The 24,527-nt window shown below is 46.3% G+C and overlaps 1 protein-coding gene across 1 annotated transcript in view; it reads right to left on the bottom strand.

Annotated features, from left to right (window-relative positions):
* Positions 1–24,527, bottom strand: part of KIAA1217 (KIAA1217 ortholog) — an 83,203-nt gene that overhangs the window by 14,054 nt on the left and 44,622 nt on the right. The window contains 6 exon segments of the mRNA XM_040645325.1: positions 3,002–3,130; positions 3,133–3,166; positions 5,830–6,277; positions 8,029–8,176; positions 8,734–8,864; positions 13,798–13,973. Coding sequence (XP_040501259.1) covers positions 3,002–3,130; positions 3,133–3,166; positions 5,830–6,277; positions 8,029–8,176; positions 8,734–8,864; positions 13,798–13,973 — 1,066 coding nt within the window.

Genomic DNA, 24,527 nt, shown 5'->3' on the forward strand with positions numbered 1-24,527 from the left:
TGTTCTCTGCTAACGACAGGAGGCCGTAAACAGAACTACAGAGGTATAAGGATGGGCGCCAAAGGTCAGAAAATGCAGATATCTGCTTAGCGTTCTCCAGAAAACTGCCCCCAAAGGCACTTAATAAAATTTAAACAGTCGGCCCCATTCCTGCCTTTCTCAGTCAATATTCCTCCCCTCTGCCCTTCACCAGCACTCAACCTGAGAGCTCACTAAAGCGGGGGAACCGGCACTGCACGGTCAGCCCTTGCAAGCGGGCTTTGCCCCAGCTCTCTCTAGAAACACGGTGCCCTCCCTGGAATGTGTTTCTGTCTTCTGAGCAACCTAGTCAGAGCTGTTTGAGGAGTTTCTACTTAAGATTGTAATAAGGAGGTGGGTAAATCATCGGGGTGAAATGCCCACGATTACGTGTCATGGACGGTTCTAGCCTCATGCATAAAGGTGCAAGGTGGCAAGGCCCAAGCAGCCCTGGGCCACCTGGCTGGTTCCTAAGCCAGCAGCCCGGCCTGGGGATGGCCTCAGCAGCTTTGTGGGCCCCTCCAGGGACTGGCACAGGCTGATGGGCCCTGGGGGTGGGCCCAGGTCTCCTCTCCTGTGTAGTGACAAAGACTGCCTCTTTGACCAGCTTTGGTGAGGCTCCTTCGAGCCCTCTTCTCCGCTAGGCTTTGTCCTTGGTCGGCTCAGCCCAGTTTTAGCAAAGAATTCTACTAAGTCAATTTAGCAAGAACCCCCTGTTCTTGACATCTGATCTGGTTCCGCATTCCCCGCCCTGGACATCCAAGCCCTTGGCCTGCCTTCAGCAAGAATCTCCCTAGCCTTGCTATGCTGCCTTCAGAGTTGAGTTCAATTTCTCTCCCCCTGCTGCGGTGGTCTTGACTCAAGTCTTCCTTGGTCTTTTTTTTTTTTTTAAAGATTTTATTTATTTATTTGACAGAGATAGAAACAGCCAGCGAGAGAGGGAACACAAGCAGGGGGAGTGGGAGAGGAAGAAGCAGGCTCATAGCGGAGGAGCCTGATGTGGGGCTCGATCCCGGAACGCTGGGATCACGCCCTGAGCCGAAGGCAGACGCTTAACCGCTGTGCCACCCAGGCGCCCCTTCCTTGGTCTTTTTAACACACAGCTCTGCGAGTAATTTTTCCTTGACACGGAATGAGGCTACAGTCCCTAAAACTTTCCATTGCTGTGCAGGCGCTAGTTAGTGGTTCATTCCCATTATCGAAGCAGTCAGTGTGCACAAGAGGAAATACAAAAAGTTTTTTCTTTTAAACCCTCAGCATAGAATTTTACCTCATTAGTAAACACAAATAAATAAAAAAAATCCATGCCAAGTAAGTAAAAGTGATAGAAACCAACGTTTGCAGGTAACGGCTTGTATCCTTATGCATTTCTCGTAGTTTGCACATTAGTGGACTCTTTCTGACAAGAAACGAGGCCATGTGTTAATAAAATAAAAACCAAGGGCATCTGGCTGGCTGGCTCCGTCAACGGAGCGTGTGACTTGTGATCTCAGGGTCGTGAGTTCAAGCCCCATGCTGGGTGTAGAGTTTACTTGAAAATAAAATAAAAATAGGGGCGCCTGGGTGGCACAGCGGTTAAGCGTCTGCCTTCGGCTCAGGGCGTGATCCCGGCGTTATGGGATCGAGCCCCACGTCAGGCTCCTCCGCTATGAGCCTGCTTCTTCCTCTCCCACTCCCCCTGCTTGTGTTCCCTCTCTCGCTGGCTGTCTCTATCTCTGTCAAATAAATAAATAAAATCTTCAAAAAAAAAAATAAAATAAAATAAAAATAAAGAGAACAACAAGAACATTTTAACTGAGTGAAAAATACTTCGGGGACTAATTTTTTAAAACTACTTCATGCAATTTTTTTTTTAATCTGAAGGCATAAAAAGCCCAAATGTGGTAAGTTAACAAAATGTCGTGTTATAATTTTTGCCGTATAATCATGGAGAAGGAACAGTTCTAACGTATAACTGTTTTTTATAATTTACTTGTGAGTCTAAAACACCCAGGGACTCTCTGACAAAATTAATCATGGAAGGAGCCAAATGAGGCCGGAGAGAAATAGAAGGGGGTCGATCCTAGGATGTGAGAAATTCGTCATGGGAACTCTGGGAGAAAAGCCATCTTGGGAAGAGCAGAGCCGCCCCTCCGGGGCCCCTTCGTTCCCGGGCACGTGCTGCCTCACCCTCCAGGGTCCCTCAACAGGCCTCACACAGCTGGCAGGTGGGGAAAGGAGGTGAAACACTTAGCACAGACTGATGGGAGAGTTTCTGTGAGTGGAATGTTAGAGCAGCTCTGGGGAAGGAGGTCAGTGGTTATAAACTGTATCTGCTTTCATGTTCCTGGGCATGCGGGTCAGGATGGCGACTCCTTTGCAAATTAATTTTAGTTCCTGGACCAGGCATCATTGAACGTGGCTCTGAGACCCTGTGCTGCAAGTATAATCGTGTCTTTGTACACAGCTCTGAAATCAGAGTAAGGCGTGGGGCTTGTTGGTTGCAGATTTAGTAGGCTGGGTTTTCTAACAGTTACTTTATGTTGTTAGTGACACATTGATGCTTAACTTCCATAGTTTAGTTGGTTCAATATACAACCTAATAATTTTGATTTTAAAAATGCAATTTCGCCTTATGATCTAATATCCCCTTGGGAGCTCATAAAGGCTGGCATTTTCCTCCTGCAGCATATGAAAAGCTCTCACTTTAAATGGGGCCCTCTTATTCTCCCAGCTGGTGCTGTGAAGTGTCATAAATTCATAGGAAATGTAGAAGCTAGGAATCTAAATTTTACCTTACTGGGCACAATTCTAGTACCCTCATGCAGAACACAGTTTCCCTGCCATGGTTTTGGTTAAAAAGTGGGACTGGGAATCTAGCGATACCTGAGGATTTGTTTTTCCAATTTCACAATTTTATAAAATCCTCGAGAAGTGAGAGATTGGGTCTGTTGGCCAGCACGTGCTTCAGCAGCCGGCCCGCCCAGCTCTGGGAGCACCTCACCTGAAAGTTCTAGCTTGTCTCCTGGGGCATCGCCCTTTGGTTGTGGGCCCAAGGCTGGTGGCATCTCCAGGTTTGGAATTGACTTCATGATATTGGCCTGAGCTTCTTCTAGCAGCTTCTCAAACTCAGGTTTTGCCTCTTCTCTTCCCACTTCCTTTCTGCTTTCTGCAGGAAAATCACAAGTGAAGAAAGTTTAGCCACCAGAGGGAGAGCTCATTAGAGATTTCATGTCGGTATAGGGGCAAGTGTGACACAGGTAAAATGCTGATAAAATAATGCTCTGGCGTCCGTGCTGAGGGACATTTTTGTACCTCAGACAACCCTGCCTCTGTGCTCTCTGCCACTTAAGCCCAAGTAACTGACATTCATTCACAGAGAAGTGAGCTCAGAAACCCAAATTCACTCGTTAACGGATTACTGAGCACTTATGCTACCTTTTCCAATAGTAATAAAAAGGACACAGGGATATGGTTTCAAAAGGACTCATCCCATAACCAAGTTTCTGTTCTTGAAACTGAGTTTTCACCGCAGAGGAGATGTGCAAACGGACAGCAACAAAAACCAAAACACTCATTGGGAACAAAGATTCCTAGACCTCCATTCCACGTCTGCCTAAGAATTGTTATATGGGGTCAAACGTTCTTATGTATAAAATGGGGGTTATGTCGATGACCTCTAAGCTCCATCAAGTTCTACGGTAGGGGGAAATACGTGAAATGCATTTTTAAATGCCTGTACCTTTTTGAAAAGAACATTTTCCTGTGATTTTGGGGTAGCACAGGTATCATTCCAGATGGGCAGAGGGGAAGTTGCACTGGGATTACTAGAACCCCGCAACGTAAGAAGGGGAGGAGACCGAGGAGATCGCTTTATTAGCACACTTTACACAGGAGACGCTGGGGCCCAGGGAGATGAGGATTCGCCCAAGACTCACGCCATGTAAACAAGAGTCTCCACCATCACCATCCTTACCAACCCCTCCTCCACTTTCTCTGTCCTTCCTAGCATTTATTATCCCCTGGCATACACTGGTTCTCATCTCTCCCTATAAGCCCGTACGTTCCTTGAAAGCACGGACTTTGTCCCTTCGGTTCACTGCCTGCCCCGGAGCCTGTACGGACCCGGAGCACAGCAGGGCTCAGATATTGGGTGTGAAGGAAGCTCCCCTCATTCATCAGCAGTGGGTTAGACAGAAAGTCCCAGGCCTGACTTTCTGCAGATCAGGGCATTTTTAGAGATGACTTATAAATTGAAACTTAAAATACACACATACCAACGGTAACTGTGCTCAGTGGGTTCTCAACAGATACTTGTTACATGAATGAGTCGTCCTACTGACATCATTTCCATACAGACATGTCTGAAGGGGCAGATCCACTCCTCCTTGGGAGGAAACGTGTTTTCAGGCTGCACCCCTGCACCGCAGGGCATGAGGCAATCACATTTCACCCCTCCTGTGAGATGCATTTTGTGAGCGGCTGGCTTGGATCAGGGGCAGAGCCACTGACTTGGGGGCGGGCAGAGAAGCCACGTAGGGTTCAGAGGCCCGGCTGCCATGACCGTGGCCGTGGCAGTTTGAAGAGGTTATTTTTCTCTTGAGACCTGAATTACCCACTGCGGATGTGCGAGAGAGACAGGATGGTCAGGACCAGGGTCTGGGCTAAGGAGTGGAGGGCACATGGGGCAAAGGAAGGAGGAAGCATCGTGACTCAGGCACTGACACCAGCTCTTGATAAAAAGAATCTTTAAAAACATGGCCTGTTTTCTGTTCTGTGACGTTAGGACCTAGTTTTCTCTTTCCATTTTTTTTTTTAAAAGATTTTATTTATTTATTTGACAGAGGGAGAGACAGCCAGCGAGAGAGGGAACACAAGCAGGGGGAGTGGGAGAGGAAGAAGCAGGCTCATAGCGGAGGAGCCTGATGTGGGGCTCGATCCCATGACTCTAGGATCACGCCCTGAGCCGAAGGCAGATGCTTAACGACTGTGCCACCCAGGCGCCCCTCTCTTTCCTTTTTGACTGCCTCTGCCTTTCATCCCAAGACTATGCTAATTACTTCCCATCCCACCCCCTTCATTCTAGACCCACACCTTAATGCATTCTGTACATTGTTTCAGAGTGCTTTTCTGAAGCAATTTTTTTATGGCCGGGCCAAGCAGCAGTATTTTTTGGATGGCCACCCCAGGACCCTGAGACATCTCGGATGCTTTGCAAGCTCCTCTAAATCTGGCTTCAGTCTGTGTTGCCAGCCTCGGCTCCTCTGTCTTGTTCCCATTAAACAGGTTTACTCGTGGCTCTCTTCGCTCCAGCGTGCCTCCGTCCCAGCCTGCCCTCACCACCCTGCTCCACTCACCCAGAGTCTACTGATTTTTCGAGACCACTGGCAAACCCTCTGCAGGCCTGCATTCACCAGTGGTAAGCCGGGGCCGGTACGTGCTGGCTGGGGGGAGCTGACTCACAGTTCTCCCCAATTGTACGTTCCCTGACATCCTGCTGTAACTTGACATTGGTGATGGTGGGAAAATACACCACAGAAACGGGCAAATTCTACAAGTCAGGGCGTGGTTAAACACTTCCCAGCACACCAGGGCCTCACTTCCTACCCTTCTTGAAATCTGATGACTTTTCTCTTAATCTGGCCACTGAAACCCATTTATAGGGCTAAAAAATCTATCTTTGATATAATCACATAAATATTTGACAAAAATCTATCTTTGATACACATACACATATATGTACTATCTTTACAACCAGACGATAAACTCCTCAAGGAAAGGACCACGTGTTATTCCCTTATGGGGCTACGAGAAATGGAAATAGGACCGTACCTCGATAGACACCGCCCTGTTCTTGGCGCTCACGCTGTGGATTTCCTCGATGAACAAACTCTGCATGGTGGAACCATTCATGGGCGTCTGTGGGGACTGCGGGGCCTGAGCGGACGGCAGCGCGGAGGTCCCCTCCTGTGCGGCGGCTGGAGGGCTGGCCGGGTGAGGACCGGTCCCGGCAGGCAGGTGCTGGGCAGGGTTCAGCAGGGCGGCAGAGAGCTGGGAGGGCTGGATGACCACAGGGGAGCTCTGTGCATGGTGAACGGTCAAGGGCACCACTTCCGACTTCATGTCGCTGGGGACTCCTGCCGCGTGGAGGGGCTGGCCCGAGGCGTGGGGTGCCTCCTCCTGGCTCTTCAGGACTTCGGCGGCCGTGGCCTTCTCCATGGCCACATACTGAGCGGCCTGGGCGGCATCTGCACCCTTCAAGAGCCCGTCGGTGACATGTCTGGGAGAAACCAGGCATAGCAGCATTAACTCTTAAAATGGGTAGTTTGTATTTTATTTTCATGGCATGGCCTTGAACGCTGTGTCATCCCCAAGCTGGGCAAGCTGCGGTTGCAAAATTAAGACATTCGAAAACCCAGAGTAGCAGCTCAGGGTTGAGGGTTTCCATAGCAACTTCCTAATGCCCTCCGATTGCCTCCTGGCTGTCTCTAGTAGCTGCTTTCTCAGTCCTTCCTCAAGAGATGGGCTGTCTCTCCCTTTCCACTAGCACCGCCATGCCCAGCCAGATGCCGTTCCATCACTTTCTGCGTGACGGTGGCACATATGATGCTAACAATAACTCCTGTACCCAGTCCTGGCTGGACAGCCCTCAGAGATACTCAGTTCCAACACCCAAAGCTTCCCGAGCCCTCCACGCTCTCCTCCGTTCACTGCCGAAGCCCTGGGGAGGGCAGCTCATACAGCTGACCTTTGAACAGCATGGGAGTTAGGGGTCCGGACCCCCGAGACAGTGCCCCCTCAAAAAAACTTAACTAATAGCCTACTGTTGACCAGAAGCCTTACCTATATCATAAACAGTTGATTTACACATATATTGTATGTTATCACTGTATTCTTACAACAAAGAGAGAAAAAATACTGAGAAAATCACAAGGAAAAGAAAACACATTTACTGTACTGCCCTGTATTCATCGAAAAAAATTCTTACACAAGCGGACCTGTGCAGTTCAAACCTGAGTTGTTCAAGGGTCAACTGTATTCTATTTCCTCGCCCGTGCTCTTCATGCCACTCAGCCTCCCGACCTGGACTCGACCAAGCCTTTCTGCAAGGTCAACAGTGACTTCAAATCTAGCAGCTGGGCTGGTCCTCATCCTCCTCTGCTTTTTGGGGTCATTTGAAGCTATCTGTCGATTTCCACCCATGGTGCAGTGGAAAGGACGTGGTTTTGGGGTCAGACAGACCTGTGCCTGAATGTCATCAGTCCAGCCATGTTCTAGCTACGACGTGGGGAACCTTACCTTTCTGAGCCTCAGACAGTTTTCTATAGAATATAATAACGATGAGGACGAGGACGGGAGGATGAGAACGCCTTCTAATGCCTTCCTCGGGGTTACTGTTAGGATCAATGTAGTTATATGGCAGACGATGTCAAACTTGACCGATAATCTTTAATCGGTGCCTCGTGTTCTTATGTTCTCTCTTCTTTAATTTGAAAAAAGACAATTGCCTTTGGTGACTCTGCTCTGCTACTCCCTTCTGTTTCTTTTACCAACCCTGTTCCTTCGATCCCCGAGGGTCCCCAAGGATCTGTTCCCCCTTTTCTGTCTCATGCTACTGTGCCCTTTCTTCTACGGCCACTAGTCATCTTCATGAAAGTAACTTCCAGTTCTGAACCTCTCCTCCCACCTGCCCGCCCCTGCCTCGAGTTAGGCAGCGCCTTGCCTCTAACACCCTCTCTTGAACTTTGGTGCGTATCTCTGCTTCTACCTGAAGGCATCTGTGTCCTGAACGGAAGGAAGCTAGTAAAATATTGTGATCCATTCCTCACCTTTAAAGAACCAGCTTCAAATGACTTTTTTTTTTTTAATGTCTTACTAGGTTTACTAATGTTAACTAAGGCTGTGCCAAACGCAGCCGGTCTGAGCTGAAGACTCGGGACCTCCGGTCATACTGCAGTAGAACATTTGGGGTGGGAAGGAGTCGCTGCCTCCCCTCGGGACGTTTCCCCACCCCCGGGGAGGCCCAGTTACCTCCGCAACATGGTCAAGGTGTCGGTCATGCTCCGCACCCTCTGGAGCAGACTGTCCAGCCTGTGGGGCTCCTCCTTCAGAAACCGCACGGCCTCTACCTCTATGCGCAGGATGGCTCGCATCTTGTTTTGTAGGGTTGGAAATTCTCCTGCAAGCCAAGAGCAGAGGGTGCGTTGTAGGAGAAAAAGCAGAACAGGGAGCCCCACCCCGCATGAGCACTGGATAGGGCTGGACGCGTGGGGTTCGTCGGCCACCATGCTCCACGCACGTCTTCAGGAGGCAGACGTCTGTCAGACAGAGCTGGGCTCCAGGTGGCCTCGGGCAAGGGCGGAGGTCCTCTGCGCCTCATTTCCTGTCTGTATATTTGGGATAAAGGCAACTGTCCCTTGGGGTCATTTGTAATGAATCTGGCACGGGTGCCCTGGAGCACTGAAAGAGCCCAGTGGAGAGAAACGGTCACTAGAATCCCTTAGTCCTAGATCCCACTGGACCCACTAAAATAGAAGCTCCAAGAACACAGGGGTATTTGCCTATTTCGTTCAGTGACGCATCCCAAGTGCCTGGAACAGCGCCTGGCACACGCAGGTGCTTGATGACCACTCGCACGCACACATGCACGAATGAACGAATCCTTCACTCCTGGACAGATGTCTAAATGCCCCAGGAGACAGGCTTCGGACTTCTCCCTTCAAGGAGGAGGCTCACCTTTCAGGGTAGCTACAGCTTCTCCCACTTGTCGCAGGAGGAAAGCCCCGTCTTCCACATCTTTTAGAGTGACCACTCGGCTGGCTGATGTAGAGTCCTTCTTCAAGTCTTCAACAAAGTCTTCCAGCTCACTGTGGGGGGGGGGGAGGGGAGCAGACCGGCAGATGGGGGTGAACACCGAGGTCCTCAAAAAGGACAGCTGCAGTAGCAAAGGGCTCGTCCCAGCCCCCCAGGCCTTCCGCTAAGATGGCAGCTCGCAAGAGTAGCGTGGCTTGGCTTAAACAGTCTGCTGAGGTGTAAGGCAGGTGCAAGGAAGTTGTTCATGGGGACGCCCTGGTTGGCCAGAGAGAAGATGGTGGCTGGCTGACAAAGGACCCATTCTTTATTTTCAGGGGGGATGCTGATGCCAACTAAGGGAGGGGTGTGTGCACTGTAATGTGACAAAGGGGATCGAGTGTGTGCACCATAGCGGGGCAAAAGGACGGGTCCCGATGGGTTTAGTCAGCCTTCTCAACTTGGAACTTGATATTCTGGGCTGGATAATTCTTTCTTGTAGGGGCCTGTCCTGTACATTGTAGGGTGTCCAGCAGCACCCCTGCCCTCTACCCACTAGACGCTAGTAGCAACCCCCCCTCCCCGAGCCTGTGACAAATAAGGCTGTCTCCCTGGGGGAAGGGAGAGGAGGGGAGGGGAGGGAAGCAAACTTGCCCCTGATGGAGAACCTTACACTGACGATCTCATCAATAAGGACTGACTTTCCGCTCTAAGCTACAGAGGAAAAATGATCACAGGTCTGATTTCTGGTGTTTGTGTGTAAGAGAGAGGGTGTGAGAGAAACACACACATATATACACACACACACACGCACACAGACACATATACACACATCCCCTAAGGTACTAGGGGATAGAGTTCCAACAGAACTAAATTAAGATCTTCTGCTTCAAAATGCAAACCAACCAACCAAACAAACAAACCGACAACATCCTGTCCCCCGGGCACGTTAATAACCGCATCCTAAACACATGTTTGTATCACTTCCATTTGCCTGTACATCTGACAACAGAAAACCTCTATTAAAGAACGTGGAGGAAAAGGATGTTGAGAGGGGAAGAACCACTAGGTGGCAGCAGGTGACCAGCATTCCACCTGCCTGCATACAGGGCTTAGCGCAGGCGGGGAAGAGAGAGAGAGGACACAGGGGGTCTGCAAAAAGATGGCCTTCCCAGACGTTTCCCCCTAAGCGGGCGCGCAGACGGAGTTCCGGATGGCACAAACACAGTGGCAGGGACTCAGGCAGGATGCCAGGTGTGTTTCACAAGGACCATGGGGCAAGCACCAAATTCATCCGCTGTAGAGAAGCGGGATGGGGTTTTTGGTGACGTCCTTCATCCCGTTATGGAAAATGGACCCGATCTGCCTGTGATCCCTTCAGATGAAATGACACAATTTCAAACCCAAAAGGGAAAGCCTCATCCACTCCCTGTCCTCATCTGTGAACTATGGAAAGGTGCCACTGTTCTGTGACCCCACCCACGGGAAACTTCTTACAGCTACCACATCCCTGAGGAGGCAACATGTGCTGTCCCTCATAAGCGCTCTAAATACGGCACCTATGTGTGGAAAAGTTATTTTCCATTTCATCACCAAACTGAAACATTTTAGTGTGCAGACAGGACACACTGTCCAGTCCTTCCAAGCTCTGAGGGAAGAATTAAGACCCTAATGTTATCACGGTTCCATTAACAGCCCACAAGCCTGCCAGGCTGCAATTAATACTCCTGGGAGCTATCATCTGACCCCAAGTCAGCCTGCCTAAAATTCCGTTTTAATCTCTCCTACACAGTGTGCCTCTTGGATTTCATAAGTCTGCACACAGGAGACCCTTAAATGTCACAGCTTTGCCTTTGTTGATCAAGGAACATACATCAAAGTGTACTGATATTACTGTATACAACAATGTCACTTCTGTTCATTCGCTTACGATATCTTTTAGAAAGCAGTCGGATAAATTTGTTCATTCACAGTGTAACAGAGATCAGCGAGCTAAAATGAACGCTGAAGACGAATTTTCAATATTACATCATCAATATGACTGGAGATGTGAACTCTGCTCAAAGGAGTGCCAGATGTGCACAGATGCTGTGGTTTATATGTAAATCTGTTCGATTTGTGTAAGCTGCCTTTCCTTCCACCTTAGTTAAAAAGAAGCATCAATTTGTCCGAATATATTTCATCTATTAGAAGCCCAATTATTTCCAAATGGAAACCCACTAATGAGGAATGATCTTGATTCAATTTCTCTCCACAGTTCTAGACCCAAATTTCATTTCTCTGCCATCTGAATGGCTCAACAGTAACTTATCCTAATATCTACACCCAAGGGAACTTATTTTCCTGTGTGTGTGTGTGTGTGTGTGTGTGTGTGTGTGTGTGTGTATAAGGAGAAGAGCAGGGGAAGAGAAGGGAGGGAGAGGAGATCATTGTTTTCCTAATGTTCCAGAGCTGAACTTTCCGGCTGTCTTTTGTAACCCGCTCTCCATCGCTCCTCTGATCCCTCTAATCAGTCCATTGCATTTGATTTTTCTTCCCATTCCTATCTCTACGCCTTGATTCAGGCCTTACTGATTTTTTTTTTTTCCTAAAAGTTCTGTTAAGCCAATTTATGGAGAATCCCCTCAGCTTTGGAATCTAATCAAGCTTTTTTTTTTTTTTTTTAAGATTTTATTTATTTACGTGACAGAGAGACAGCCAGCGAGAGAGGGAACACAAGCAAGGGGAGCAGGAGAGGAAGAAGCAGGCTCCCAGCGGAGGAGCCCGATGTGGGGCTCGATCCCGGAACGCCGGGATCACGCCCTGAGCCGAAGGCAGACGCTTAACGACTGCGCTACCCAGACGCCCCAGGCCTTACTGATTTTTGACTGAACTGTTACTACGCTTCCAATATGGCTTCCCCGACAGCGATGCTTCCCCCTCCATCAGTCCCGCACGTGATCACCAGAGGGACCTTTCTGAAATACAGCTCTGACTTCACTACGTCCTTGATCAAAAAACTTCAGTGGCCTCCGCATCAGGCCGGCAGTAACTGTCAAATGTGAAGACACTTCAGGATGTCCCCTGTAGCTCTGTAAAGTGCACATTCTCCGGCTCCATCCACACAAGTTCTGAATCTGGGCTTGGACCCATGCGCTTTCACGAAAAGCCCGGGATCCTGGTTTCTGTCACGTGATCTTCCAATCTCGGTAAACACAGGCCCCACAGACGTCAAGCAGGCATGCCAGGCTGAGTGTGGTCTCAGATATGGGCAGTCACCAAGCAAGCGGGAATGGCGTTACCCAGATACGAGACATGATCTGCGTCTTGCACCCACTCTCCCGCCACAGTGGGAGACCCGCAATTCTCCAAGGACACCTTGCACCTTCCTTCTCCTGAGACTTGCTGCTTCACAGGCTTCTCTGCCCGGGAGCCCCCCCACCGCCGCCAGCCCGCACTGACGGAACCCCACCTATCCTCCAGGCCATCTTGGTTCAGTTTAACAAACCATTTGAGACCCCACTATAAAAATGGCACCGCCCTGGGCAAGGGGGCACGTGAAAAATAACTTATTTCAGGTTAAGTCTTCTTGATCCCTGGAGCCCAGAGGAATCTCTCCTTTGTCTAGGTTCACCTGTCACCTGTCAGTCACCTGCTTTGTGCTGTACACATTCTCGTATGTTCGGCTTCCCCAGATTGGATTCCTCCTCTGCCCTGTGCACATCTTACCCGTGTGTGGCCTCCGCACCATACGTCCCCCATTCCCCTTCCTACCTCGCTCTGGGGCGGGGCTACTAGTCCTGGCTAGTATCGAGACTAAAGATGCTTTTTCTAGGCCAGAAGCAAGACTTACCTCAGCTCCTCAAGAAACACAAGCTTGAAAAGAAGAAAAGTTCCTTTTTTGTAAATTAATTGGAAAATTGATGAAATAGTCTTAAAAGGGTATGTATTTTTAAAGAAGCTTTCAAGAAGCATCTTAACACCTAGATTTAGACAACTGGGCTGTCACAAAAACATTTCCGACAAACAATAGCCTTATCGCCTCACGGTGGGTGATCAACTGTCTACACACACATGAACCACATAAAATTTTGGAAGCGATTTTGAGAGGTCAGTGAACGGTGGTCAAATTCCATTTTTTAGGAAAGTAGGAACTCTAATTTTCTTTTCCCCTCTGGACTGCTACTGAGAGGGACATTCTATTTTTAATGAGACACGCTGGGTTGGCATGGGAAGTGATACAAGCTCAAGTATCAAATAGGGGCTAGAAAGTAACACTTTCCATCATGGAGACTTCTGGACCTTCTGCTCATGAGAAGAATGGGAAAGTTGTTTCTTTGTAGTCCCAACTGGGGAGATTTAAGAAGGGAATTAGCGACAGTAGGGGAACCCAGAAAAATGGCTATTCATGATATTAGAAGGTGAAATCATTCTATGATAAATCTTCATTGCATAACAAAACATATCTTACCATAAAAGATGGGCCTGCCCTAGGGACTGGGGAGTAATAAAACTGCTCATTTCAATAGTGGGAATTGATAGGTGTTTTCAGTAAGAACCTCACAGAAGATTGATAATATCCAAGGAGGTATCTTTCATTCCTGGATCAGACATACTTTACACGTTACATTCTTCTTCTGCGCTTTTAACTACAGTCGAATAATAGGAAGATAATTTCAACACTGTTATCTTGGCTATTAGTTTTCATTTACTGAGATTAAAGGCAGACTTCCCGTGTGTCACTGGGTCCTGCCGTTTGCTTCCTTTAATTGGATGTGCGCCGAGCCCTACACAGGAGTGTGGTGTCCCGGCTTTTAAAGAGACAAGCGCAGGTGAACTTTCTGGGGCTGGATGGAGGGGCGCTACGGGCCCGCGGATGCCCAGAAGGGGCAGAACTCCAGCGTGTGCCCAGTAGGGGCTCAGGAGAGAGAGCGGGAGAGAGCAGCACCGAGGAAGGGCCTCGTGGCTCGGCAAGGACAGGGCCCTTTCCGGCTCGCACAGAGGAACACGCAACAGGTGCTGGGCACTCACCACAGCTTCTTGACGATCCTCTCCTCTTCGTGTAGGTACTTCTGTCTCTCCTGCTCCACCAGGACACGCTGTCGCTGCACGGGGTCCTCCAGCCTCTTCATTGTTCCAATCACTTTGCCGTTGATCTCCAGCTCAGCCTTCTTCATCATCGCCCTCAGCAGCTCCTGGTTCTGCAGCTGTCGAACAAACGAAATCGGCCTCAGCGGGGCTCAACGGACTGCCTGACGGTCTTCGGCAGCGGGTCTGGGGAAACAGCCCGGCAGCTGAGGACTTACGGCAGCGAGAAAGGGAAGGAAGCGACGACCGTGTTTAATATTGCTACTTCAAGCCCCATCCGAGGTTTGGCTGCCAACAGACGACCAGACGTTCGTGTCTGTGTCTGCAAAAAAAATTAGGAGGCTTTCTAGACTCTGGTCAGTGCATCCTGGACAACAGGCATAACCTCTCGTTGACCTGTTTTTATAGGAGCAGCTGAAAACACCAGCTTTGGGGCCAAGCACTCATTTTTGGATGGTTTTCTACATCTGTAGAAGCGCCTGGGAATCACTTGCAAGCCCCAAATTCAAACAGAACCGAGCGGGTGATAATGCAGAACCCAGTCGCCCACCCCGCCCTCCCTCCTTGAAGCCACGTGACCTTGGGAACATCACTTTCTCTTTCTTTGCGCAAGACTTCAGCCGCAAGAGTGGAACCTTTAGGAATACGGCTTACGGTGTTAGGAGAAGACCATCTATAACGTTGGGAGAGATACTCCCTGCACCAAAATATTTCTTCCCGCCTACTCTACACCTCCTTCCATCATAGTGCCCGAAATACCCTTATTACTTGGTCTTTTAGATCTCAAAGGCTTTTTTTTTTTTTAACCTTTGACCCCCTTCACCCATTTCTCACACCTCTTCCTCTGGCAACCACCAATCGGTTCTCTGTATGTATGAGTTTTTTGGGTTTTTTTTTCTTCCCACCCATAAGAGAAAGTTGCATGGTATTTGTCTTTCTCTGACTCATTTCACTTAGCATTATGTCCTCAAGGCCCATCCATATTGTCACAAATGGTAAGATTTCACTCTTTTTTATGGCTGAATAATAGTCCACGGTATATATACACTTCCTATTTTTATTTTTTAATTTTTATTATTGAAGTAAAGTTGATAGACAATGTTATATTAGTTTCAGGCGTGCAACGCAGTGATTCAACAATTCTATACACTCAATGCTCAATGAAGTAAGTGTAGTCACCGTACACTATTATGACAATATTATTGACCATTCACCCACTGATGGACACTTTTGTTTCCATATTTTGGCTATTGTAAATAGTGAAGCAATGAACACTGGAGTGCATATATCTTTTTGAGTTACTGTCTTTGCTTTCTTTAAATAAGCACCCAAAAGTGGAATTGCTGGGCTATATGGAATTCCCTTTTTATTTTGAGAAACCTCCATATTATATGTTTTCCACAGTGGCTACACCAATTTACTTCCCCACCAACAATGTATGAGGGTTCCCTTTTCTCCACATCCTCACCAACATTTTTTATTTCTTGTCTTTTTGATACGAGCCATTCTGACAGGTGTGCGGTGATATCTCATTGTTGTTTTCATTTGCATTTCCCAGATGATTAATAGAGTTGAGTATCTTATCACGTACCTGTTGGTCATGTGTCTTCTTTGGGAAAATATCTATTCAGATCTGCCCATTTTTAAAAATCGGATTGTATGGGTCTTTTGGTATTGAGTTCTACATACTCTGGATACTAACCTCTTGCCAAATACATGATTTGCAAATATTTCATCCCATTCAGTAGGCTGCCTTTTCATCTTATTGATGGACTCCTTTGCTGTGCAGAAGCTGTTTACTTTGATGTAGTCCCATTTGTTTTTTCTTTTGTTGCTTTTACCTTTGGTGTGTTTCAAAAATTCATTGCCAAGACCTATGTCAAGGAACTTACCACCTATGTTTTTTTTTTTCTAGGAATTTCATAGTTTCAGGTCTTACGTTCCAGTCTTAAATCCATTTTAGAGTTAATTTTTGTGTTTGGTGTAAGACGGTGGCCCAGTGTCATTCTTTTGCATGAGGCTGTCCAGTCTTCCCAGCACTGTTTATCAAAGAGATTGTTCTTTCCTCATTGTATAGTCTTGGCTCCTTTATCATAAATTCATTGACCATATTTGCGTGGGACCATTTTTCTGGGCTCTGTATTCTGTTCCATTGATCTGTGTGTCTGCATTTATCCCAATACCATACTATGTGGATTATTATAGCTTTGCACTATACTTTGAAATCAAGGGAGTGGGATGCCTCTTGCCTTGCTCTTTCTCAAGATTGCTTTGGGCTCTTCAGGGCCTTTTGTGGGTCCACCTTGGATCAAACCCCCAATCCTGGCTACTATGAGACTTTGGCATGTTACTTAGACTGACTTGGTCTCCATTTCCTTATCTTTAAGGATGAGGACTCACTTCCCTTAGCAGAGCTAGTCTGAGGATTAAAGGAGATACTGCTTGATACAGAATAAGTACCCAACAAATGTAGATTTGGCTCTGGCCTATTTCAGTGTATCAGTTAAGAGAGAATCCGTGTCCCTCTTGTTTATACGGGTCCACGTACCAAACATCATGCAATCACAGACCACTAAAGCATAGTACTTGATGTTGATGGTTGCCTTGATAGTGATTCCAGATGAGCTCAAGCCTCTTGGCAATTTACTATTTTGCCCTGGATTTTATGTAGGCTGCCTGCATGCATAATACCACAATATCCATAGAATTTTCCATATAGTTTCCAGAGCACTCTCGTTTCTTACCCCAGAGAGTATACGATGTGCGGTTTGCATCTGGTTTCATAAGAATTTAGTCATAACTTGAGTCCTGTTTCTAAGTCCTGTATTAAGGATTTCTCTGGGGCAGGACAGTTTTCGGACAGCATATCCATCAAGTGAATGTATTCAGTCAGCCTCAAAGACCACAGTTACGTCATACCTATTATATTCTACCTAAAGCTTCCCTGAAATTTCCATTAGCTGCTATTGGTTCGTCTATTTTTGTGTTCTGGTTTCACGGACTGGAGGACAACTACTGTATATCGCATCCTGGGAGGGACATCTTCATCAGTTGTCCATTATGTGTGCAAATGCCATCTGACCATGTTACCCTCAGTTCAGCACTTCATCATGCCGTCCAGTTTTGCCGAATAAAGATAAGACATTTCAACACGAGCAACAAGCAGAGCCCCATCCTGTCCCAGCACCAGCTCTACTGATCAACCGGCCATCCAGAAAGGGATTGCCTGCGTTCAGTTCCTAGTTTTACCACTTAGTAGCCATGTGACTGTGGGCAGCTTATCAATCTCTCTGTGTCTGTCCATTAGAAGGGGCAATCGTCGTTCATATCTCATAGGCCGGTAATGGAGAGTGAGTGGGGGAATAAAGTGTTTATCACAGCGTCTGGCACAAACCTGGCTGCGGGGGTGGGGCCTGCAGTTTTGTCTGGGAGGGAACCAAATAAAATGTGCCCACCCTTGGGTTACTTCCTCTGAATGACTCATAATTATGCCCTCATTGCTTTTGCTAATAATGTCGGTTTATTGTGGTCTTAAAAACAGCCAGTATATTGCTGAAGGTCACCATGCATGGAAGGTGGCGAGTCCCTCCCTTGCTCTCTGCAGCTCCAGCTCTGCCCACGAGGCACAGGGAAGTCTGGCCCTTTCCCCTATCACCAGTCTCCTCGCACTACAGGCAGCTGGCAATCCCTGCTCTAACCACACAAACCTGTCGGCTCCTTTCTGCCACAGGGACTTTGCACCTGCAATTCCTTCCATGTTGTAATTTTTGCTCTCCACAGAGTCTCCAGGACACAGGGCCACTCACAGCAGGTACTGGATAAATACTGATAAATGCATGAATTAGGCAGTAATGTTGATAATAATGAACAAAGGAGAATCTGATATTCCTTCCTAGGTGGTAGATATATGGGCTGACCCATAGGCTCAGATATGCCTTGGGCTCAGCTCTCATGACAGTACTGGTTGTTGAAGACACACAGCAACACGGCCCGCTACCAAACGGCACACTTAAATTCAATGCCACGTGTCAAATCCCACGGAGCTATTTCCTTCGAAGGGGTGAGGAGATGAGGGGTCACAGATATGCAAGGGATAAATCAGTAGATGATTAAGTGTGTTGAAAAGTGATGAACACCTGGGTCCTACCCCCCTAGAGATTCTGATTTAACTGGTCTACTGTGCAGCCTGGGCGTGGGGCATTCTTTCAACTTCTCAGATGATTCTGATATGCCACCAAGGCTAAGCATTATGCCTACGAAAAGGACTCTCGAATGGAGAGATGATGTCACCATGCCACGAGCTCTGTACACAGCCCTCTGTCCCGAACCCTCCCGCCAAGTCTCACAGACAAGCTCCAAAAAAGTTATGGTCCCATTAGCAGTGGGTATTAACTATCACGCTGGACATTGTTACTGGAATACTTAAGATTCTTAAAATCAAAATTTGGAAGATGGGAAAAGTAAAGCCCTGAGAGGTTACGTAACTTGTGCAGGGTCACTCAGTAATTAAGGGCAGAATCAGGGTGAAAATCGAGTGTTTTGAATCCAACCCAGTAATTTTTCAAGCACCCCAAGTGCTCCTCTAACAAGGTAGGGACATGTCTGTTTTATTCCCAGCCACAAGCCCAGTTTCTGGCACACAGTAGGCACCAAACACATATCGGCTGTATACATGAATTTCAATTGAACATTACTCAGAAGCCTACAGACATAGCAGAAGAACACAACTGTACGTAACATTCAAGTTATTGAACTGGTAACATGGCAGGTTGCATTCAAATTATTTCACTTGAAGAGGAGGTTTGCCTGGAGTTCCAGGTTATATGATCCCCCTTCCAGAAAGAGGGGCTCACCGGAGCCGGCTGGAGGGAATAGAGAGGGAATTTTCCATAGCACAGTGCCGGCACCCAGGCAATGATGAGTTAATCATGAAGGAATAAGCATGTGCCCAGATTCTCCTCCTATTTTCCTCTAGTCCCCCACCCTCCTGCCTGGTGTTCCGGCCACTGGCCCCAGGACACAGGATGCCCCTGTTCATCCCAGCAGTGTGCGAAGTGCCAAGCTGATGGCAAGATGTAGACCCACACCTCTCTCTAAATGCTTCAAATAAATTAGTCATTAGCAGCTCGTATCATTACATGTATTTTTGTTTAGAAATGATACCTACAGGGCGCCTGGGTGGCACAGTGGTTAAGCGTCTGCCTTCGGCTCAGGGCGTGATCCCGGCATTATGGGATCGAGCCCCACATCAGGCTCTTCCGCTATGAGCCCGCTTCTTCCTCTCCCACTCCCCCTGCTTGTGTTCCCTCTCTTGCTGGCTGTCTCTATCTCTGTCGAATAAACAAATAAAATCTTTAAAAAAAAAAAAAGAAATCATACCTACACGTCAATTAACTTAAAAACTCCTCTATCACAGTTTACAAACAATAAAATATACCCATTATAAGTGTGCACGTCAGTGAATTTTGACAAATGTATATATCAATGTAACCGCCGCTAATAAGACAGACCACACTTTTTTTCATCACCCTAGAAAACGCATTCATGCTCCTTTGCAACGAATCTCCCCAAGCCCTGGCCCCAGCAAACCACCGATCTGTTTTCTGTCCCTAAAGATTATTTCCTCTTATTCTCCACGGACATATACATGAAATGACACAATACGTAATCTTTTGGGTGCAGCTTCTTCCCTTCAGTATCTAGTTTTTGAGAGCCAGTGTACTGTTGAGTGTTTTCGTAGTCCCTTTACGCTAATGCAGCGTAGTACTGCATTGTGTGGCTAGATCAGCTGCATTGACTTATGGTGTACATACCAACATTTTGATGTGTGTGTATACATCGACTTGATTCTGATGCTCTTGCTTTAATTCACTTATTTCTGGCAGCAATTTTTGTAGTCTTTTTGATTCTATACACACACAATCAGGTCATTTGTGAGTAAAGCCAATTTTACTGCCCTACGGGTATGCCTTTTCTTTCTTTTTCAAGCCTTATTGCACTGGCGAGGATCTTCAGTACAATATTCAACAGAAGTGAGAGCAGCCTTCCTTGCTCTTGTTTCTGATTTTATGGGGAATGTGTGTAGTGTCTCACCATTAGCTATGTTTTCTGCAGGTTTTCAGACATCCTTTGTCAGGTTAAGGAAGTGTTCTACTAGAGTGCTCAATGTTTTTATCATCGGCACTGAATTTTGTCATTTTCTGTATTTATTGAAATAAGATTTTTCCCCTTTATTCCATTTATAGGCTTAAATACATTGACTCTTTTTTTTTTCTCATATTAAAACAATCTTACATACCTGGAATAAAACCAGGACAATATATTACCCTTTTTATATATTGCTGGATTCAATTGCTAATATTTTAGTAAGGATTTGTTACATATATTTTCATGAGGGATACTGGTCTATGTTTTCTTTTCTTATAATACCTGACTGGTTTTGCTCTTAGGGTAATGCTGCATTCATAAAATCCGTTGGTAAGTGTCCTCTATTTCCTGAAGGAGTTTTTTTGTTTTTTGTTTTTTTGTTTTTTTTCCTTTCAATACCGTAAAGGTGTCATTCCATTGTTTCCAGACTTAACTTTTGTCTTTCAGGAGAAGTGGGTGTTAATTCTTATTTATATTTCCCTGTAAGTAAGGTGTCTTCCCCCCACCCCTAACCCCTGGTCTCTAGCTGCCTTTAAGACTTTTCTATTAATTCCCTGCTCCCCCCCCACCCCCCGGGAGTTTGTTCAACTTTTTTGGTCTGTGGATTTATAGCTTTCATCACATTTAGAAAAATTCCAGCCACAATTTCTTCTAATGTTTTTCTTTTCCCTGGATCACTTAATATTGTTCCACAAACCACTAAGTTTCGATTCATTTTTTTCAGTCTTTTTTCTTTATACTTCAGTTTGAACAGTTTCTATTGCTATGTTTTCAAATTACTATTTTGTTTTGACAGTAATAATTCTTCTATTAAGTCCATTCAGATATTGTATTTTTCAACCCTTGAAAGTTACACTTAGATTTTTTTTAATCTTTCCTTTTCTTGTCTCATTGTGTTCATGTTTTTCTTTAAATCCTTGAGCATAATTATTATAGCTGCTTTAAAGTCCTTGCTGCTGTTCTTGTCTCCCTGCCATTTAGTGGTTGCTTTCCATCAACCGATTTTTCTTAAGGTTATGGATCACATGTCTAGTAATTTTTGATTGAGTGCTGGGCAGACCGTTCTGGATTTTGTTTTCCTTTATAGATGGAGTTGCTCTCGCAGATGGTTCAGTTACTTGTGGCTTTTTGGTCTTTAGGGGCTTGGTTTTAAGCTTTGTTAGGGTGAATCTACGGTAGTCTTTACCCTGGGACTCGTTTAATCCCAAGACTGGAACATGGTTCTTCTCTGATCTCTATTGAATGCCCCAGGTGACCAGTGAAACCTCTTGACTCTTGCTTGTCAAAATACGAACACTACCCAGCCCTGTGTGAGCTCTGGGGACTTTTTAGTGTAGAGCCTCCCACTCTGTTTTTGCCTGGCTTGGTGGTCTTTCTCATGGTACATGCTTGGCTTATTATTCAACGACAGACCACAGATTTATATAGTCTTTTCTTTGCAGAGCTTCCTCTTATTTGGTATTCTACTCCACAAATTCTAGCTGCTTCAGGTCTCTAAAGTTTGATCTGTCTTCTCAGTTAGGCTGTCAGTGCTCTGCTCGGTCATGCCTTTCTACGTCATGATCTGAAAATGCCCCCAGGCAGAAAGTTGAGTCAAGTGTAGGTTTCACTTCCTTTGCTTCTATTCTTCCAAAGATTACAATCCTGTGTTGTCTGTTATCCAATGCCTGAAAATAGTCGTTTCATATATATTTTTGTATGTTTCAGTTTTCTAGTAGTCAACAGTGGGCAGGTAAGTACAGTTATAGTTACCCCTTCATTCTGGAAACATAAATTTATTGTAATTTATGAAAAGACTCAGAAATAATGTTCTTGGCCATTAAATATCAACATCCAGAGACTAGGAAGCTACCTAAAACTAATTCCACTCCACCTCAAAATGGACACGTACTGCACATACTAAATCCTGATTTCTTAGGTAAAATCTAAGACTATCAGTCTAGCAACAGTGTCATACAATAGGACTGATTTTCTGTCCAGCAGTGACACTGAACAGTAGCTGTACCATAGATCAGGAAGTTTCAGGATAATAGCCAGACCCCAGGATGACTCCTGACTACCTGGTTAAGTTGCCTGGGCTGTAGGGAACAATGTCTAAGATGCTGGTCACCACCACGTGTTATCTGGGAGATGACTCCCCATCTTAGCCTCTGTGTGAAGGTCTATCTAGAGCTTGGTGCATTGTATGGCACTAACCTAGTTCCATTAATTATTGCTGCTCAGTAGGGAAAAACAGATCTGCTCAGCATAGGCCAAACTCTAGCATGTTTTCCTCAGGGATACACAGTCCCATGATCCTTTTTTTTTGGACGTCCCAAGATAAATGAGACGCTGGCACATTTCTATGAGGCACTATCTGATTTAAAAAGACACCTCAAGATAACCGTATTGAATTATATCATTTCAAACATAAGGTTTCTGTGTACTGCTATGTTTCTTTCTTATGTTGGTATTTTACCTCCTTCCTCTCTTAGGAAAGCACAGTAAATTCGCAGTAGTCGTAAAAATGGAATGCTAAGTTCAGAATAACCCCACTTTTTTTTTTTTTTTTAATCTATCAGGAGGCAGAATAAGGAAATACAAACCAGAGGTGGGGGGAAACTGGAAATTAGAGAAGCAGGATATATCTATTCTCTCTTTAGGCCAAATCTCATCTGGCCCTTGTAGAACTTGTACCACGTCTTCTGGAAGCTTCTCTCTCCCCTCAGCCCACAGAGAGGGAAAGAACTGCAATCACTTCAGTGGATATGGGACTGCTTTGGGAAAATCCAGGTACTGTGGCATTTTGGAAAAAAAGATGTAGCTCATCATTTAGGAAAAGTAAGCTTTTTCTAGATTATACCAGAAAAGGTAATGGATAAAGATAATCACCTTTTGAAGGAAACAACTGTCAGGTACAAGACCTTCACCTGTCCCTTGTCCATTGTTGCCGGCTAAGTGCTGACCCAACTATTACCTTGGGCACATGACAACACGGAAGTTCCATACGGCTCTTGCACCTAGTACAACTAAGTAGAGAACACACTCTATTAGCCACTGGGAATGGGGTGCATCATTTCAAGTCAGGGTTTTGATGTCATCAAGTGTGTCTTTCACGCTTACAGGGTGGTGGGTACCCCATCTGTTTCTGCTCCACCCTTGACAGCTGAGATCTCAATATTTCTAAGAGGCATCTCAAAGGACTGAGCATTCATAAGACCCACAGGCAATAGTTCTTACCCTAGAACATTCTAGAATCACCAGTGCCTGGCCTCTGGTTCACATCAGTGAAGTCAGACTCTGGCAATGGTACTTAGGTACCTATTTTTTTGTCAAAGGCCTCAGGTGATTCTAATAGGTAGCCAGGATTGAGAACCACTCTCTTAGACCAATAATTCGTGTGAAATAGGAGAGCAGGGAATTACATGAAGAGAGTTTCAGTGGTCTTCTTCAGCTTCTGTTTAGGCTCCTTTTGCCTCCCTTGACATTCTTTTTGCCCTATTTAAACTACCCATCCCACTGTGTCCTCAACAAATTTCTATTCCTGAGAATAATCCATCAATTCTGAAAATAAAATGCTCAAATAGGATATGCTCTACAGTCTAGGATTTCTCAGTGATTTAATTATCTAATTACCGAAGCCGGCTGCCAAGCACAGAAGATTTCATTCAGTTTCACTATTTTATAACACAGTTCAAAGAACATTTGAATTTCTAATTCAATTTTTGTTCTTTGGAGACTCTTCTACGGAGTTCCACGTATCTCTAATGATAGTTCCATTATTGGACTTAGAATCACTTTGGGGTTGCACCTCTTTTTCGGTGTATAACACATATGCAGAAGGAGAATTGGTGCCGAGATGGCTTAATTATCCTAAACTGTTTTTGTCTTAAATAGACAGACTCCCCTGACTGAAAAGACAGAGGCTTGCCAGGCAGGAAAGCTGACGGGGGCACAGGAAATACAAAGACTTAGGTAGAAACAACAGCCATGGTTTGGGAAACAAAGTGTTTAAGCTTTACCTCCCTAGGCCTCTGCTCTTTAGAACTGCACGAACTTCAAAGCCCACGAGCACGTCGGCTCTGCTCTTTATACTCCCAGAGCCAGAGAGGCCGAGCAATCCTGGGGCAGTAAAGGAAGCTGTGTGGTTAAGGTAGCATTCCCAGACTTGACCGAAGAGTCGCACTGTTTGAACAGCGATGATTCCGAAACCGAGCCACTGCCGTTCACGGTTCGCCCAAAGTGGCGGGTTGTGGGGACCCCCACCCCTTGCCCGCCAGAAAACCAAACAAGGCCAGGGTGATGCTACGGCCACATATCGGATGTGCCAAACTTCAGAGGAAGCCTGGTACTTATGCTAAAGCAATTCCATCTCCTCCCCCCATACCAACACCTGCTCACTTTGGAAAGCACACCCGAGATTTAGGAGTTCTTTTTCTTGCGAGGGTCCAGGGAGGAGCAATAATCTCCAAACGGCCAGCAGGTGGCACTAATGGGCAGGAGCGGCGTGAGAACGGGCTTACCCTCCAAAAATCCCAGGGAAGAAG

The sequence above is a fragment of the Ursus maritimus genome, unplaced genomic scaffold, assembly GCF_017311325.1.
Source record: "Ursus maritimus isolate PB19 unplaced genomic scaffold, ASM1731132v1 scaffold_31, whole genome shotgun sequence".
NCBI lineage: Eukaryota > Metazoa > Chordata > Mammalia > Carnivora > Ursidae > Ursus > Ursus maritimus.